We start from the raw sequence: 13,493 nt of genomic DNA, 5'->3' as shown, positions 1-13,493 counted from the left end.
CCCTGGGCTTTCCCTCTGCCCGACTCCTGCGGCCCCCGGGGACACGGGGGAGGGACGCACCCCAGACCCCCGACCGCCGGGGGGAGGGTGGGGGTCCGCTCGACGGCGCCCCGCTGCGCCCTCAGGGCCCCCCTCCCGGCCCCTCCCGCAGACCCGCACCACGACCTCCGGCCCCGCCTGGACTCCGGGCCCCTCCGGCGTCGCTGTCCCCCTGAGCCGGGTCCTGCTGCCCCCTCCGGGCTCCGCTGCGCCGGGCCGGGCTGAGGGTGTCCCGCAGGGGCTCGGCCGGAGCCGGGGGAGGGGGACGGTGGGCGCCGCTCTGGACGGTCTTCGAGCGGCTCCGGAAGCCCCGCGGGCCCGCGTGGCCGGAGGGGGCCCGTGGCCGTGCTGCCCGCTGCGGTGGCCCGCGCTTCCCCCGCCGTCTGGCTCCGGCCCCGGCCTGCGGAGCCCCAACCCTGACCCGCAGGGGCCGTCGGAAGCGCGCGCCCCAGTCGGGTCCCGCAGACCCGAGCCCAGCAGACCGGAGCCCCGCAGCCCGGGGTCCCGCGCGGTGGGCTCGGGCCGGCCTCCGGCTCCGGCAGTGCTTCCCCCCGACCCGCTCCTCGGCCTTTTGTCTTTCAAAAGAGCCGTTGCGCGCAGGTGGTGTGAGTCCAGCCACCGCCGGGGAAGGAGATGCTCCGCAACCGGCCCTTGCACACCCCGCCCTGCCCAGACGCCCCACCCGCCTCTGTCCCTGCTGCAGGTCCGCGCGGCCTCCCCAGGCTTCTGCTCCGCCTGACCGCGGGAGCCGGTGCCCGTGCGGACGTTCCCCGGGACGCAGGACCCCCTCCGCCTCCACGTGGGCTCGTCCCTGAGCCTCGTGGCCGACCCCTCCCCACGTAGAGGTCCTCGGTGGACCCGCTGCGCTTCCAGAGTCCCGGGTCACCCGCCCAGGCCATGCGGCCCGCCAGGTTTCTCCACACTTGGCCAGAGCCGAGGCCGCTCAGGAAGTCGCTCCAGGCTGCCTCGCGGTGGTCCCTGATGGCCGCGTCGCGCCTCGGCCATCCGGCAGTACACCGGCCACGTCACCGGCCACGTCACGCTCCTGATCCAAGGGACAGTGAAGAAGGTCACTGGGGGGTGACAGTGGCCATGTCTCTGGGGCCCCTGGAAAGGCCCAGCCCTACAGTAGAGGCCCCGAACACCATCCGCTTCTGCAGGCCTTTCCGTGCACACCAGGGCCTTCGCGGGTGGAGCAGCTTCTCCCCTGCCCTGTGCTCCCAGGCCTGCTGCCTCCGTCACACAGGGACCGCTTGTCTCTTTAGGGGATCGCTGACCTTAAAGCCCTTTATTTTGCTAATATTTTGTTCTGAATTTTGTGGAAACTAGTATAGTTACTATTTATTGCATTATAAGGGAGGTGCACTTTTTAAAATAGGATAACCAATTCCTGATACGTTGGAAATTCTTATCTCCAGATGAATGAAATCGGAGACATTTTACTATACAATCAAGAAAAAAATTAGAATATAGGGTAAAATGAAACTAAAAACCAATGCGCTGAATAGAGGAGACAAGCAAAAGAGATTTGTCTGAAAATGTGCAGTGATACTAATCCATGAAATTCGTTACCACACACACTCGCACAGGGCTCGGGCGTTCACAAGGGACGCACTGAGAACAGGCCCGTGTGCGTGACCCACGGCTCCTCCTGGCGTTCCTCTGTGACTGTGGACGCCACCCTCTTGCCAGTCCGGTGAGAGTGGTGCGACCCCCCAGCCTGGCGCAGGCTGCCCGAGAGAGCCCACCGTTAGGAACTCGGAGGTCCAGTGGACGTTTACTGGGTGGCTTCCAGTCAGCCACGATAGGAATATTTCCCCCAAAGAAACTGGCAGACGTTCCCCATCAGGTCTGTTCTCTCTGGGGAGCATGTCCCCGCGCACAGCTGGTATTCTCGCCGCACGCCCGTGCCCGGCAAGCGGCAGGTTCACTCGGAATCCATCTGCAGGTGGGCAGATGGGCAGATGGACTACAGATAATGGGAGGTTGGGGACGGATGGAGGGATAGACGGGTAGATGCAGGGACGGAGAGAGGGAGGGTTGGCGGGCTGGACGGGTAGAGAGAAACAGAGGCCCACAGGGTGGCGTCATTCTTTCATCGAGGGCAGAAACGCCCTGAAGGCACTTAGTAACTTGGATTAACTTTTCTACTGTGCAAAGAGCTTTTATTTTCTTTTATCACAAACCCCTAAGTTACTTGTTGGCCGTTCAACTCACTCTGTATACTCCAGATAAAATCAAGTTGTCCCTAAGCTCCATCGTCACTGGAGGGGTGACAGTCTGAAATGGAGAGTTAAAGCTGAAAGAGCTGGTGGCGGGCTCTGGGGGGGACAGTGACCACTCATGGCCACGGACACTAGTGCTCGCCGGGCGAGGGTCCCACTCCTGCACACCCAGGAGTGCACGCACGAGCACACACTTCTCCGTTAAAGGACATTCCCGAGACCGCAGAGAAACTGTGACTCGCTCTGAAGGCCCTGGGACGGTTCCCATCCCCAGCAGGCCGAGCATGGAAGAATCCTTGGTGTGTGTCTCCTTAGTGACTCGGGATAAGATTCTCCTCCACGTTTCTGTTCTGAGAGGGTGCGCCCCGCGTTCGCAGGCAGTGTCGCTAATCGGCCTGTGCACGCGCCTTCATTTCTGTCTTTCAACGCCAGACAATGCAGTTTCAAGGAAAACTAAAATTCCTGTTCGGACAGAAGAGGAAAGCACCATCGGGGACAGCCCTGCCCCCTCGGCTCTCGCTGTTCTGCGTTGTGGTGCCCGTCTTCCTACCTCCTGTGGCGGAGACGAGAGTGAAGAACGCGTCCCTGAGGGCAAGGCACAGGGTGGACATCCTGGCCCCGACGGACGCAAAGTGAGTGTGAGTCCCCTGGGGTGGCAGCCGGACTCTGGGGGCAAGGCCGGGGGCAAGGCCACAGGAGTATTTTCTGCCCAGTCTCTCCTCATTTCTGACCAGCAGCAACACCACGAGTCTGGGGTTTTTAAAGCCGGTACCTTGTATAGAAAACACGGAAAGGCTTAGACGGCAGAAATGCTTTCTGACGAACGACTGTGGACGGTGCTGCTACGTATCGCCTGCGTCACCGTGTCCCTAACCCCCTCAGTCACGGTCTCAAATCCGACGCCCTGGGTCCTGTCATCACGGGTGGGAGGCTGGGGCCGCAGCCTTGTTTCCCGTGCCCCGGTCCTCCCTCCCGACACCAGGCTCAGCGCGGGGATGGATGCAGGGGACAAATGCCCCTTCTGCCCGCCCCAGACTTCTCTCAGCTTTCCAGTGTAGGAGATACTTTGTATCAAGTTTTCTTGGCAATTCACTTTCTGGAACAGATGTGGTCTGTGTTGTGTGGATCAGTGTCCTGGGAGTAATTCAAAATGTGCCTCTGTAGGGGCGCCTGGGAGGTGGGCTGGTAAGTGACTGACTCCTGATTTCAGCTCGGATCATGATCTCGGGGTCGTGAGATCAAGCCCCAAGCAATGCCGGGTGTGGAGCCTGCTTGAGGTTCTCTCTCTCCCTCTCCCCCTCCTCCCACCCCATGTGTGCGCTCTCTCTAAAAAAAACCACGTGTGTCTGTGTTTTCCACACTTCAGTGAGCGAAACCAAGGGCTGGGGCAGGAGGTCTGACATCTGACCGCACCAGCTACCGGAACAACACGTCAAGGCCCTCCGAGTCCCCGACCCAGTCTTGATCCTGCAGCGGTGCTCCCTGGAGTGGGCCAGCTGCTCACGGGCTGCGGGGGTGCCTCATCCAACTCCCACGGGGTGTAGGACCAGCCCTCGAAGTAGGGCTGTGCTCTCAGGCTGATTTAAATCGACCGGTAGAGCTTTCCAGGGGCACTAGCCAAGTCCCCTCAGCCAGGGCCACGGGACGCTCGCCCCAGGGGGAAAGGCTTTCTCAGCAGGGGGTATCTACCTGCCTTTGACCCCGCACATGGTGACCTGTCCAAGGAACTCCCAGACCTGGCATCTCCTCCTCTGGGAAGCCCCTGCCCTCCCCCCACCTCCCGCCACCAGGGAAAGCCTTGGGCTCAGATGCTGCCCCATTATTGCTGTGTTGAGACGTTTGGGAGGCGGGGCAATCCGCTCCTTCTCCCCTCCCTTACCAGAGATACCGGCTTCACGGCTCCTGGTGCCTCCTCTGGGAGGTGCCGGCCCCTTAACCCACTGCCTGATGGGGAGGGATCCGAGCGCAGAACGCGGGGGCTGGTCTGAGCCCCTCAGCTCTCAGGTCGTGATGCGGGATGAGGGTTAACTCTGATTCAGCCTCTCTGCCTGTCCCTTTCAGTGTCGTGAGTGTAACTCTGTGCTCACGGCCACATCACAGCAGACACGTCACGCCCACCAGGATCCCCTTGGTAGTCCTGAGGCCTGCAGGAGGGCCCTGCTTACCTGTCGCCTGATGTCTGGCACGAGCCTCCCCCACACCTGGGTCCCATCCAGAGGGAGCCCCAGGGCCCTGTGGCCCCGTCAGTGGATTCCGGCTCAACCCCCCCGCCCCCCATGTGGCCCCGGGATGGGAGGGCCTCCCCAGGAGGCGTCTCTCTCCTGCCCCAGGACCGCGTCTGCGAGCCTCCCTCTGTGGGTGTGACTGTCCGTCCCTCCTCAGAGTCCACGGTCCCCTGTGGCTCATTCGGCTCAGAAAACCTGGAGCATCTCCTTTGGCGGGGGCAGGGCTCCCACGGCCACTTTCCCCTCAGCCCCTGCAGCATGGTCCGCCCCCCTCCCCGCCCTGCCGACGGGGAGCCCCCCCCCTCGGCTGCCGCTGGGAAGAGTGCAGAGCCAGGGGTGGCTTCCAGGGACAGAGCCCCCCTCCGGCCCCCATGCCGGCTGGCTGAGACTGCATGCGCCCCTTATTTTTAAAGATACGACACACCCTAAATGTGAGGGAGGAAAACCAGGATGCCCAAGGGCCAAGCCTGTAAAAACAGGCAAGGGACCAAGCTGACCCTTGACGCATGGAAGCCCCCCCCAGGACCTGCTCGCCCAGAGCCCGCTTTCTCACCTCTCCCGCACCCCGAGACCAGCCCTGCACTGGAAGTACTCCCGCCTTCCTTTACGGGCCCAGTTTTCCGTTTTCAGCCTGGTTTGGGCTTAATTACCATGACTGAAACTCACATTCGGCTTCCTCTTTTCCATATGTTTTCCCCCTAAAATCAAGGAAGAGGGGAACCCTAACCTCTCCTGGCTTTTCACACAGGTTGAGGTGCGAAGTGGGCTCCCGATGCCCCAGGTGCCCGAAGGGGTAAGTGCCCCCGCCCCCCTGCACAGAAGGAGCTCACCTGGGGTGGGCTGGACAGGTGTGGCTCAGCAGGTCGCCCAGCACCCCTGTCCGGGACCTCCCTGAGGGCGTGTGAAGCTTGCACACAGGACGGTTCAATCAGTACTGGGCGTCATATCCTACAGAGTCTCATCTAAACCTAGAAAGCAGAGCACAGAGGCTCCACCCGACGTTTTAAGAGAGCAGCAGATAATGTTTCCACTTCCTGGGTTTTTCAGAATTGCTACCTGCTTCCGGTCCCTGCTCCCCTGTCCCTGCTCCCCATCCCTGCTCCCCCTCCCTGCTCCCCTGTCCCCGCTCCCCCGTTCCCCCTCCCTGCTCCCCCGTCCCCGCTCCCCCGTCCCGGCTCCCCCTCCCTGCTCCCCCATCCCCGCTCCCCCTCCCTGCTCCCCCATCCCCGCTCCCCGTCCCTGCTCCACCCCCAGTCTGTGCTCCCCCATCTCCGGTCTTTACAGATTTGACCAGAGGGAGCAGCAGCACTGCGGGGAGCTCTGACTCAGGTCTTTTGGCCTGGATTTGAATCTGCTGAAGAGGTGGCCTAAGGGAAGTCACTTAAGCCTTGTTTTTTTCTTTTGAAAATAATGAAGCAGCATCTATGAGAATGAGATTGCTCAGAATTTACTATCACGAGCTCCGTGATTTCTGTGTGTGTATGCGCGCTGCCCTATGAAAGATGGTTTACTCTTCAGTAATTTAGTGTTCTTGGTGAAGTTATGGAATGTAACTACTGGAAATCATAAAAATTGACTGTGTCTTTGTTGTGGTCATCCAGAAAAACACAAAAGCACGTTGTATGTGTGTATCTGCTTTCGAAGCAAACTCATTAGCCCTTTTTTGGCTTGAGAAATCATGTGAATTGGAGTTTTCAGCAGACCTGCCGCTGAGGGAAGAGAAGAAATTAGAGAGCGTCTTCTCTCCCAGACAGCAGGACGGCGCCCCTCCCCGCAGCCTCACAAACTGACCCACGTGCATTCTCTTGTCTGCGCTCCACAGGGCGAGAGCTGCCGCACATCAGGGTGAGCTAGACCTCCACGGGCAGCCCAGCCACCTCACAGGTACTTCTCCAGATTCACTGTCTCCTGTGTTTTAAAAGGCTGAAATGTGTCTGTGCCCCTCCGGAGGCTCTCCCTGCCCCAGTGCTGGGGGGCCTTGCTCCAAAACCCAGGCCGGAGGGCATCGTGCTGAGCACCCTCTTTGAATCCTGACAGGGAGGAGCAACGGAGAAAACATTGCAGTGCTCAGGACACAAGCGGACGCGGGACTCTGGGCCCGGGTTCCAGCCAGGGCACCATGCCTGTGCCTCAGAAGCGGCCCCGACCTCGTTTCTGACCCCGAGGGGGCTGCAGGGTAAGTGGTGCTGAGGCCCACCTGGGCCTTCAGGAGGAGAAGAGACACTGGCTGCCGGTCTGGTGACCTTGACTGTAACAGGTGAGCCTTGCTTTTAGGGTAACACGCAGGTACACCTGGAGAACGCCCTGACGTGCTTCCCACCCCAGGAGTTGTCCTTCCACATCTGAGGTGTGGCCAAGGCTGCCGGAACCCTTGCCTGAAACCTGGACCCTGGGTGGCCACCCTGTCCTGTGCCCTCACCCTGCACTCAGAAGCCCCCTCCACTCCGTCTTCCCACAGGCCCCTGCCGCCACGCCACCAAGAGGGCTCCTCTTGCTTGGAGGACTGGCCTGGCTGTGCGGCAGGGCTGCGCCCCATCCTCCTGGCCACTCAGGTGCTGTGGGAGCCGTGGCATGCATGCCGGCAACAGGGCCCGGCTCGTGGAAGCTGCCGGGAGAGGGCGTCTGCCTGCATCTGCATCTGCGTCTGGGGGTGGGTCTGTCCCACGACCCATGGCGTAGGCCGCCTGGAGATACTTCCCTGGGGATGCGTGGGAGGCACATGCCGCTCCCTGCACCCCCAGGTCACGCCTGGGCTCGCAGAGCCCCACGCGGGTGTCCAGCCAGCCGGCCGTGGAAGGGTCGTCAGGAGAGGAGGGTGCTGGCACCAAGGTCCTGGGCCGCTGCTGGTGCTGGACCGCAGGTGTAGCGGGTGTAACGGTGGGGGCGCACAGCCCTCGCAGGCCCAGCGGCTACCCTGCAAATCCAACGCCTTCCCTTAGAGACCCCACCTCAGGGGGTCAGATGATGGCTCTCCCCGCTGTCTGATGGGCCGTCTCTTCTCTTCAGGGACAGGGGAGGAGACGAGCACGGGAGGGTACCCAGTGGCTGCTCAGGAGCCAAAGGGCGGAGGGAAATGCACGCCTACAGCTGCTGCTTCGAGGCGCCTGGACCCGTGAAGCCTCTGAGCTGGATGCCAGGGAAGCACGGCCAGGACGGGGGCACCAAGCTGAAGCCAGGGCCCAGCGAGAGTGTCCCGTTCTCCGTGCGTGCCGTGTCCCGAGGCTCCTGCATGCCCTGCCCAGGCGTTCAGGGCCCCATCCACGCCAGCGGCCTGACTGCTTTCAGAAATTCACCCAGCTGCCACCCAGGAGGCCATTCTCCCCGTGCCTACGTCAGCTGCACCGGCAGAGCTCTGCAGGACGGAGATCAGGGCCAGGTGCGCCCTCTGCCCAGCTGCCCCTTCCCCCAGGGGAGCCTGGACAGTGGGCTCCCTCAGCCCAGAGGGCAGCGTCTCACAGGGGCAGGCTATTCCATTGAGGACACCAAGCTTCGAGGTGGGCCTGTGCCCTCCGGAGCCTCGTGCAACCCCATCTTGTCGCTTGATGTGCCCATCAAAATGGAGAGTGACTCTGGGTCTGAGGACGCAGCAAACGGCTACTCCATGTCCCCAGGCCAGGTGTGGCTGAGAGCCAGTGGCCTGGCCAAGGGACAGATGGTCACGTTCCCTACCAGGATGCACCTGAAAACAGAGCTGGAAGCCAGGCCCCACCTGTATGCTCCGCACCTGGGGCGCAGCTTGCTGGAGGCTCCCCTGAGCGGCAGGGGTCCCCTCAGAGCTGGGCGGGAGCTGGTCCCTTCCTGCCCCGCACACTGCGCCTGCCTGGGGCGTGCGCATGGCCTTCCTGAGCCAGATCCTCCCCCCCACTTCTGTGCACAGGGACACCAGCCCCCTGCACTGGGCTGTGACTGCAGAGCTCCGGGGACCGTGCCCATTGTCAAACGAGAGCCCCTGGACTCACCACCGTGGGCCAGTCACAGCCAGGGCGGGGTGCCTGGAATGTTCCCCAAAAGCGCTGTGGCAACGCCGATGCCTCCCAAGGCCCCTGAGGGCGCTTTCCTGCCATAGAGTGGGCTGCTCCCACAGCTAGCCTCTGTCCACGCTCAGACTCGCCCTCAGCTGGGGTGGTGCGCACAGGATCCAAGCCTTTCTGAAGGGACACTCTGCGAGGCTGCCCTAGCTCAGTCCTCTGTTAGGTGTGGGCAGCATGTGTGACGGCATAGTCTGTTTTTGGTAAACGTCACATAGGTTCTTAAGTGCAAAGTGGTCTGAAGTCTGTTCAAGTAGGACAGTATTTCTCTTTCAAGGATTAAGGTTTTCACAAAGAGGCCCAAGGGAGACAAGTCGGCCCGGAGGACATCCGCTGCTCTCTGGGGGACAGTGGGCTCCTGGCCGAGCGGCCTCACGTAGTAGCTTCCAGTGCTTCCCACGTCTGCTTCCCAGCTCGCCTGCGTTGCGACGGTGGGCCACCCGCTCTGTGCAGGGTACAGCAGAGGGTGGCCGTTACCCTCGGTGTACATGAGGGATGTAATTCTCTCGAGCCACAGGTGACCGTGCCGCCATTCGTGGTAGGAATCTGGAACGTTCCAGGCGAAAGAGCAGGTCTGCACTGGGTCCCACCCTTTGTGCTATGTGCAGCCTGCTCCCCTCGACCCCACAGCCGAGTCTGGGGCCTCGCCCAGAGTGGAGACGGGCAGGACAGTGTCCCGTTCCTCCCGCAAGTCTGTCCAGCATCATCAGGGGCCTCCATAGGTGGTCGTGCTACTCCGTGTCCGATACGTGGCAAAGTTCAAGTTTACAGAGTCCAGGTTCGGAAGCAGAGAGAAGGACAAAGTGTAGAGAAAAGAGGCAGAAGTCAAGTTGTTCGTGGAGGCTGTGTATCGGTTTTCAAAGGAGAGTTCCAATCGCCACCTAAGGAAGATTCACTAGACATAAGATGGACAGGGGATGTTTTCTAGAAAAACCGTGAAGGTCATATGCTCTGACCACAGGAGACCTGATGCAAAGGCTGACTCAGAAAGCGGCGTCTCCCATGACCAGCACCAGCGACGGCCCCTTGTCCCCGGCAGGGCTGTTGGCACCGGCTGTGCTGTCCTGGCACGCAGCCCACCGCCAAGCCCGCCTGCGCCATGGTGGACACACTCCTGCCCCTCGGAGACAAGGGCATCTGTCCCTAAGGTCGCCTTCTGCCAGGAATCTCGGGAGATGGCAGGAGTCCCTGGGGAAGGCTTGCCTCTCCACCATTGGTACGTCTGCTCTCCGCGGGGGGCCTTTCGCTCCAGCATCCATGGCTTTGGGCTCTCAGTCCAAAGCCGAGCTCATGCACGGTCCCCTTGTCAGAACGCGGGGCTCAGCTGGGTGGACAGGGTCTTATGGACAGTTGGGCACCACCCGTGGTGCCCCTAAACAGGTTGCCAGCTTTGCGGAAGGGTCCCCCTTACGGGATGGCAGGAGCTGAAGGCATCCTCTTGGCACGGGCAGAGACGGTCACCCTCTGGAGCCCGGGGTTGGGAGTGGTCAGCATGTGGCCCCCCAGCGCCAGCCCAGCAGCCTCTCCCTAACTCACCTCCCTGAGGCCTTGCCAAAGGTGACATTGGTGCTGTACTATCCCCACTGCCCCCACCAGAGTCTCCCCCACCTGTCATGAGGGACACCTGCCGGCGACCTCCGGCTGGCCCGGACCTGCCTCACACAGTTCTCAGGCTGAGCACAGCCTACCCTGGCTCCCGGAGACACGGGGCAGAGTCCCGGACTGCTCTTCCTTCCTTCCTACTCAAAGCCGGCACTTAAGCCCTGGCCCTTTCTTGCATGGGACCGTGCACCTCCCTGGGCTCCCTCCTGTGAGGGCAGCGCGCCTCACGCTTCCTCCGTGAAGGAACCACACAGCGGGCCCCGGCTGGCTGCAGAACTGCGTCCTGAGATGCACGGGGGCTCCCCCAAGAGGGATGCCTGCCTTCCCCAACTCAGGATGCAGAAGATGGGGAGAATTGCACGCGTGTAACGTGTGACTCAGAAAACACAGGACTGAAAAGGTGAGATTCAGACGCCATTGCGAGTTTGCACGCCGTAGCCAGGCCACGCGTGACCACAGATGAGCTCCAGATGAGAGCCCCAGGGAGAAGTCTCTTGAAGCCCCCAGTCACCGCTGCCCTCGAGGTCCCGGTCCCCAGGCGCTCCTCCCCGTGGGCAGTCGGATGCGTGGGCCTCATCCTGTCCCCTGCCGTCGGCAGGCAGGTGGGTCCTGCTGCGCTAACGGAGAATTCCACATCTGGAAGTCAGCTCTGGGGTCCTGTGTTCTGGAGATGCCCACCATCCCGGGGCCCCTTGAACACTGGGTCAGCACCCCAAAATGTCCTTGAGTCAGCACATGCCCCTCCCAAAAAGCGTTGTGTGGGAAAATGATGGAACGAGAAGCTGCAAAGCGGTCACTTTTGCTCTAAAATGTCATTATCAGTACTAATGCTAGGCTTACGTTTTTCTGTTGTCTCGTAGCTTTTGCTTATATGCTAAAAAGCATTAAAATCAAACGTAGTGTGGGCATGGATGGACAGGAGGACATGAGCACCGGTTACGGTTTCTACTTTTACAGCTTCTACTAGAGGAAAAAAGTTTCCGATATCCAGACTGACCTGTTGAATTTTTAAAAAGTGGATATATTTTAATGAAACTTTTAACACTGTTTTAATACTTGCCTTTGGAAAGAGCCTTCAAATATATTTCTGATACTGAGGTATGTATTAAATATGCAATGTCGATGTAAAATAAATCCCAGGTTAAATCATATTTACCATAAACAAATGTCTACTTGATTTTCCAGATGAAGCCACTGTATTTCCTTTAGTGTGTGTTGGTGAATTTACATTCTGAGACAGTCCTGTCCTTCTGGATAGGAGGCGAGAATAAACAGGCTGGCACCAAAAGTTTCGAGGAGGACAGCGGAGGCCACTTCCTCCTCCACGTGCCAGTCCCTCTCCTCCCCATCACTGAGGGTTGGGCGACCCTCCCGGGCGCCATTAGAATATCCCAGACTTGCCCTGACCCATAGGGAACAGACACCTATTCCCCATGACTAAGTGTGCGCTTGTGTGCTGTGCATGTGTGCACGCGTCCGTGATGCGCACGAGCTGTGTATGTTGCGTGCACGCGTGTGCGTGCGTGCGTGCAGCTGTGGGATCAGGTGGCCAGTGTGGCCCGGTGGAGGGTGGTGAATTCCTCGTTGTGAGCTCATTGGGTGAGCGGATGCGGGAGCTGTGGAGTCTCTTATTTTCGGGGCGCTGGTCCCATTCTCACGGCCTAGCAGGAGGGTTCAGCACATGAAATCTGAGGGACACCCGGGCCACAGCAGCAGTCCACCAGCCCCCGCCGGGTCTCACACCCTCCAGTACTCGGTACGGTCAGGCCCCTGGGGCTTGTCCACCTGGGGGTGAGATGGTCACGAGTTGTCTCATGTGCGTGTCCTTCTTTCTGTCGTCCACCAGCAGTGTTGTTGAGCTGGTGCTGAGTGCCAGGGCTGTGACAGTGCTAAGGACACAGTCAGGAAAGACAGAGCTCGTTGGTGCATGTGCACAGGGACACATGAGCCCAGAACCACCCGGCTCCGCAACGCACGGGAAGGGGCAGATGCGACACAGACCGAGTGGGGGAGCATAGTCAGGTGGAAGTCTGTGAGCAAGGCCGCCCTGAGCGTCACAGAACGGCAGCCTGCAGGGCTGCGGCTGGCCCGTGGGCCCGAGCCAGAGGACAAGGAGAAGGTAGGGATGAGGTCCTGGAGGGCCTGCAGGTCACACGCCCGCCCGAGGGGGGTTAGAGGCGGGCTCCGTGTGGGAACAGCCCTGGGGTCAGTCTGAGGGGCGTGTGGGCTGCAGGTCAGCAGGGGCCCCCACGGCCTTCCTGGGGATGCAGGGAGCCCCCCGCCTGGAGTCCACTTGCCCCCGTTCTGGTCTCTTGCACTTGTCGGCCCACCTGGTTGACTTGTCCACGTTCTTTTTATCAGGAGAGCAGCATCTCCTCAGTCACAGATTTTGTCTGTGGCTCGTCGAGACTTTAACATTTCAGCACCGCAGTCTTTTTCTTTGTGGCCCGTGCATTTCGCACCTTCCGGAAAAACAGACAGTGCCTTTGACAGAAAGCCCGTGTTGTCGGCTACTACCGCGGCCCCACCGCGTTCTGGGGCCTGGGCCACCCCATTCCTTCATGCGTTCCGCCTTCTTCTCACAGCCGCCGGCCTGCTTTTGAACGCACTCGCTGGCGCTGTGCTAGGCGCTGGGTTTGCGTGTGCTGCTACACTGCGGGCACATCCGTCCTCTGCGGTTTCTCTCCCGCCCTCGGCCCCCACGGGATTGCAGCGCTTTTCTGTTCCTTCCCCTGTTGCTCTGGCATTTGTGACTCTGGTTCTGTCCTTCACGTGTATTTAACAGAGGCCGAGTCGGAGCTAACCCAGAGCTCTGTCCTCCCAGGACACAGGGCTCTCAGGGCCTTTAGGACATGGCACTGCACTCCGCTCTTCCCTGCAAGGCTGGGGGGATCCCCAGCAATATTCCTGGGGTTGCTTCTGTCAAAGGGCTTCAGTGAGAGCCGCTAGGCTGAGGAGGGGGTTAGGCCCAAGAGGAGTGCAGGCTCCCAGCTGCGAGTTCTTGAGTGGGGGCTTCCCCGACTCAGGGGGCCTGCGACCTGGGAGACACTGCTTTTAGGGGCTTTGCTGTCTTCCGTGGTCGGCTTTGGCACTGACACACCCTTGAGCATCCTGGCTCCATGGAGGAGCCCCCCGACCCCACAGGGGTGTAAAAGCCAGTAGCCCCTCCCACCCTCACCCATCCCTGCTCCAGGGCTGTTTTCCTGCACGCTTCCCTGCGCTCAGGAAAAGGGTGATTTACAAGGGAGCTCACTATTTTCACCCAGTGTTTTACAGGAGCCTTTCAGTTATTTGGTCTGCCAGAAAGAGAAGTCACAATTTTTTTCATCAAATTTTGTTTTTCTAGTTTTAAGGAGAAAAAAGTCCTTTAATAG

At 60.4% G+C, this 13,493-nt stretch overlaps 1 protein-coding gene across 4 annotated transcripts in view; it reads left to right on the top strand.

Annotated features, from left to right (window-relative positions):
- The window catches only part of AHRR (aryl hydrocarbon receptor repressor), a 76,966-nt gene extending 65,696 nt beyond the window's left edge, over positions 1-11,270 (top strand). For 2 of the 4 annotated variants that reach the window (XM_082724607.1, XM_082724605.1), the window contains 5 exons: positions 2,697-2,896; positions 5,238-5,282; positions 6,312-6,373; positions 6,527-6,665; positions 7,496-11,270. In XM_082724607.1, the coding sequence (XP_082580733.1) occupies positions 2,697-2,896; positions 5,238-5,282; positions 6,312-6,373; positions 6,527-6,665; positions 7,496-8,555 (1,506 nt within the window). In that variant the 3' untranslated portion in view covers positions 8,556-11,270. Of the gene's footprint in view, positions 1-2,696; positions 2,897-5,237; positions 5,283-6,311; positions 6,374-6,526; positions 6,666-6,947; positions 7,140-7,495 lie in introns of all 4 variants that reach the window. The other 2 variants (XM_082724608.1, XM_082724606.1) reach the window with 2 other exon arrangements.
- Positions 11,271-13,493: the final 2,223 nt, after the last annotated feature.

The sequence above is a fragment of the Mustela nivalis genome (assembly GCF_964662115.1).
Source record: "Mustela nivalis genome assembly, chromosome: 3".
NCBI lineage: Eukaryota > Metazoa > Chordata > Mammalia > Carnivora > Mustelidae > Mustela > Mustela nivalis.
Note: the sequence above shows the minus strand (reverse complement) of the source record. Positions and strands in the feature narration are given on the sequence as shown.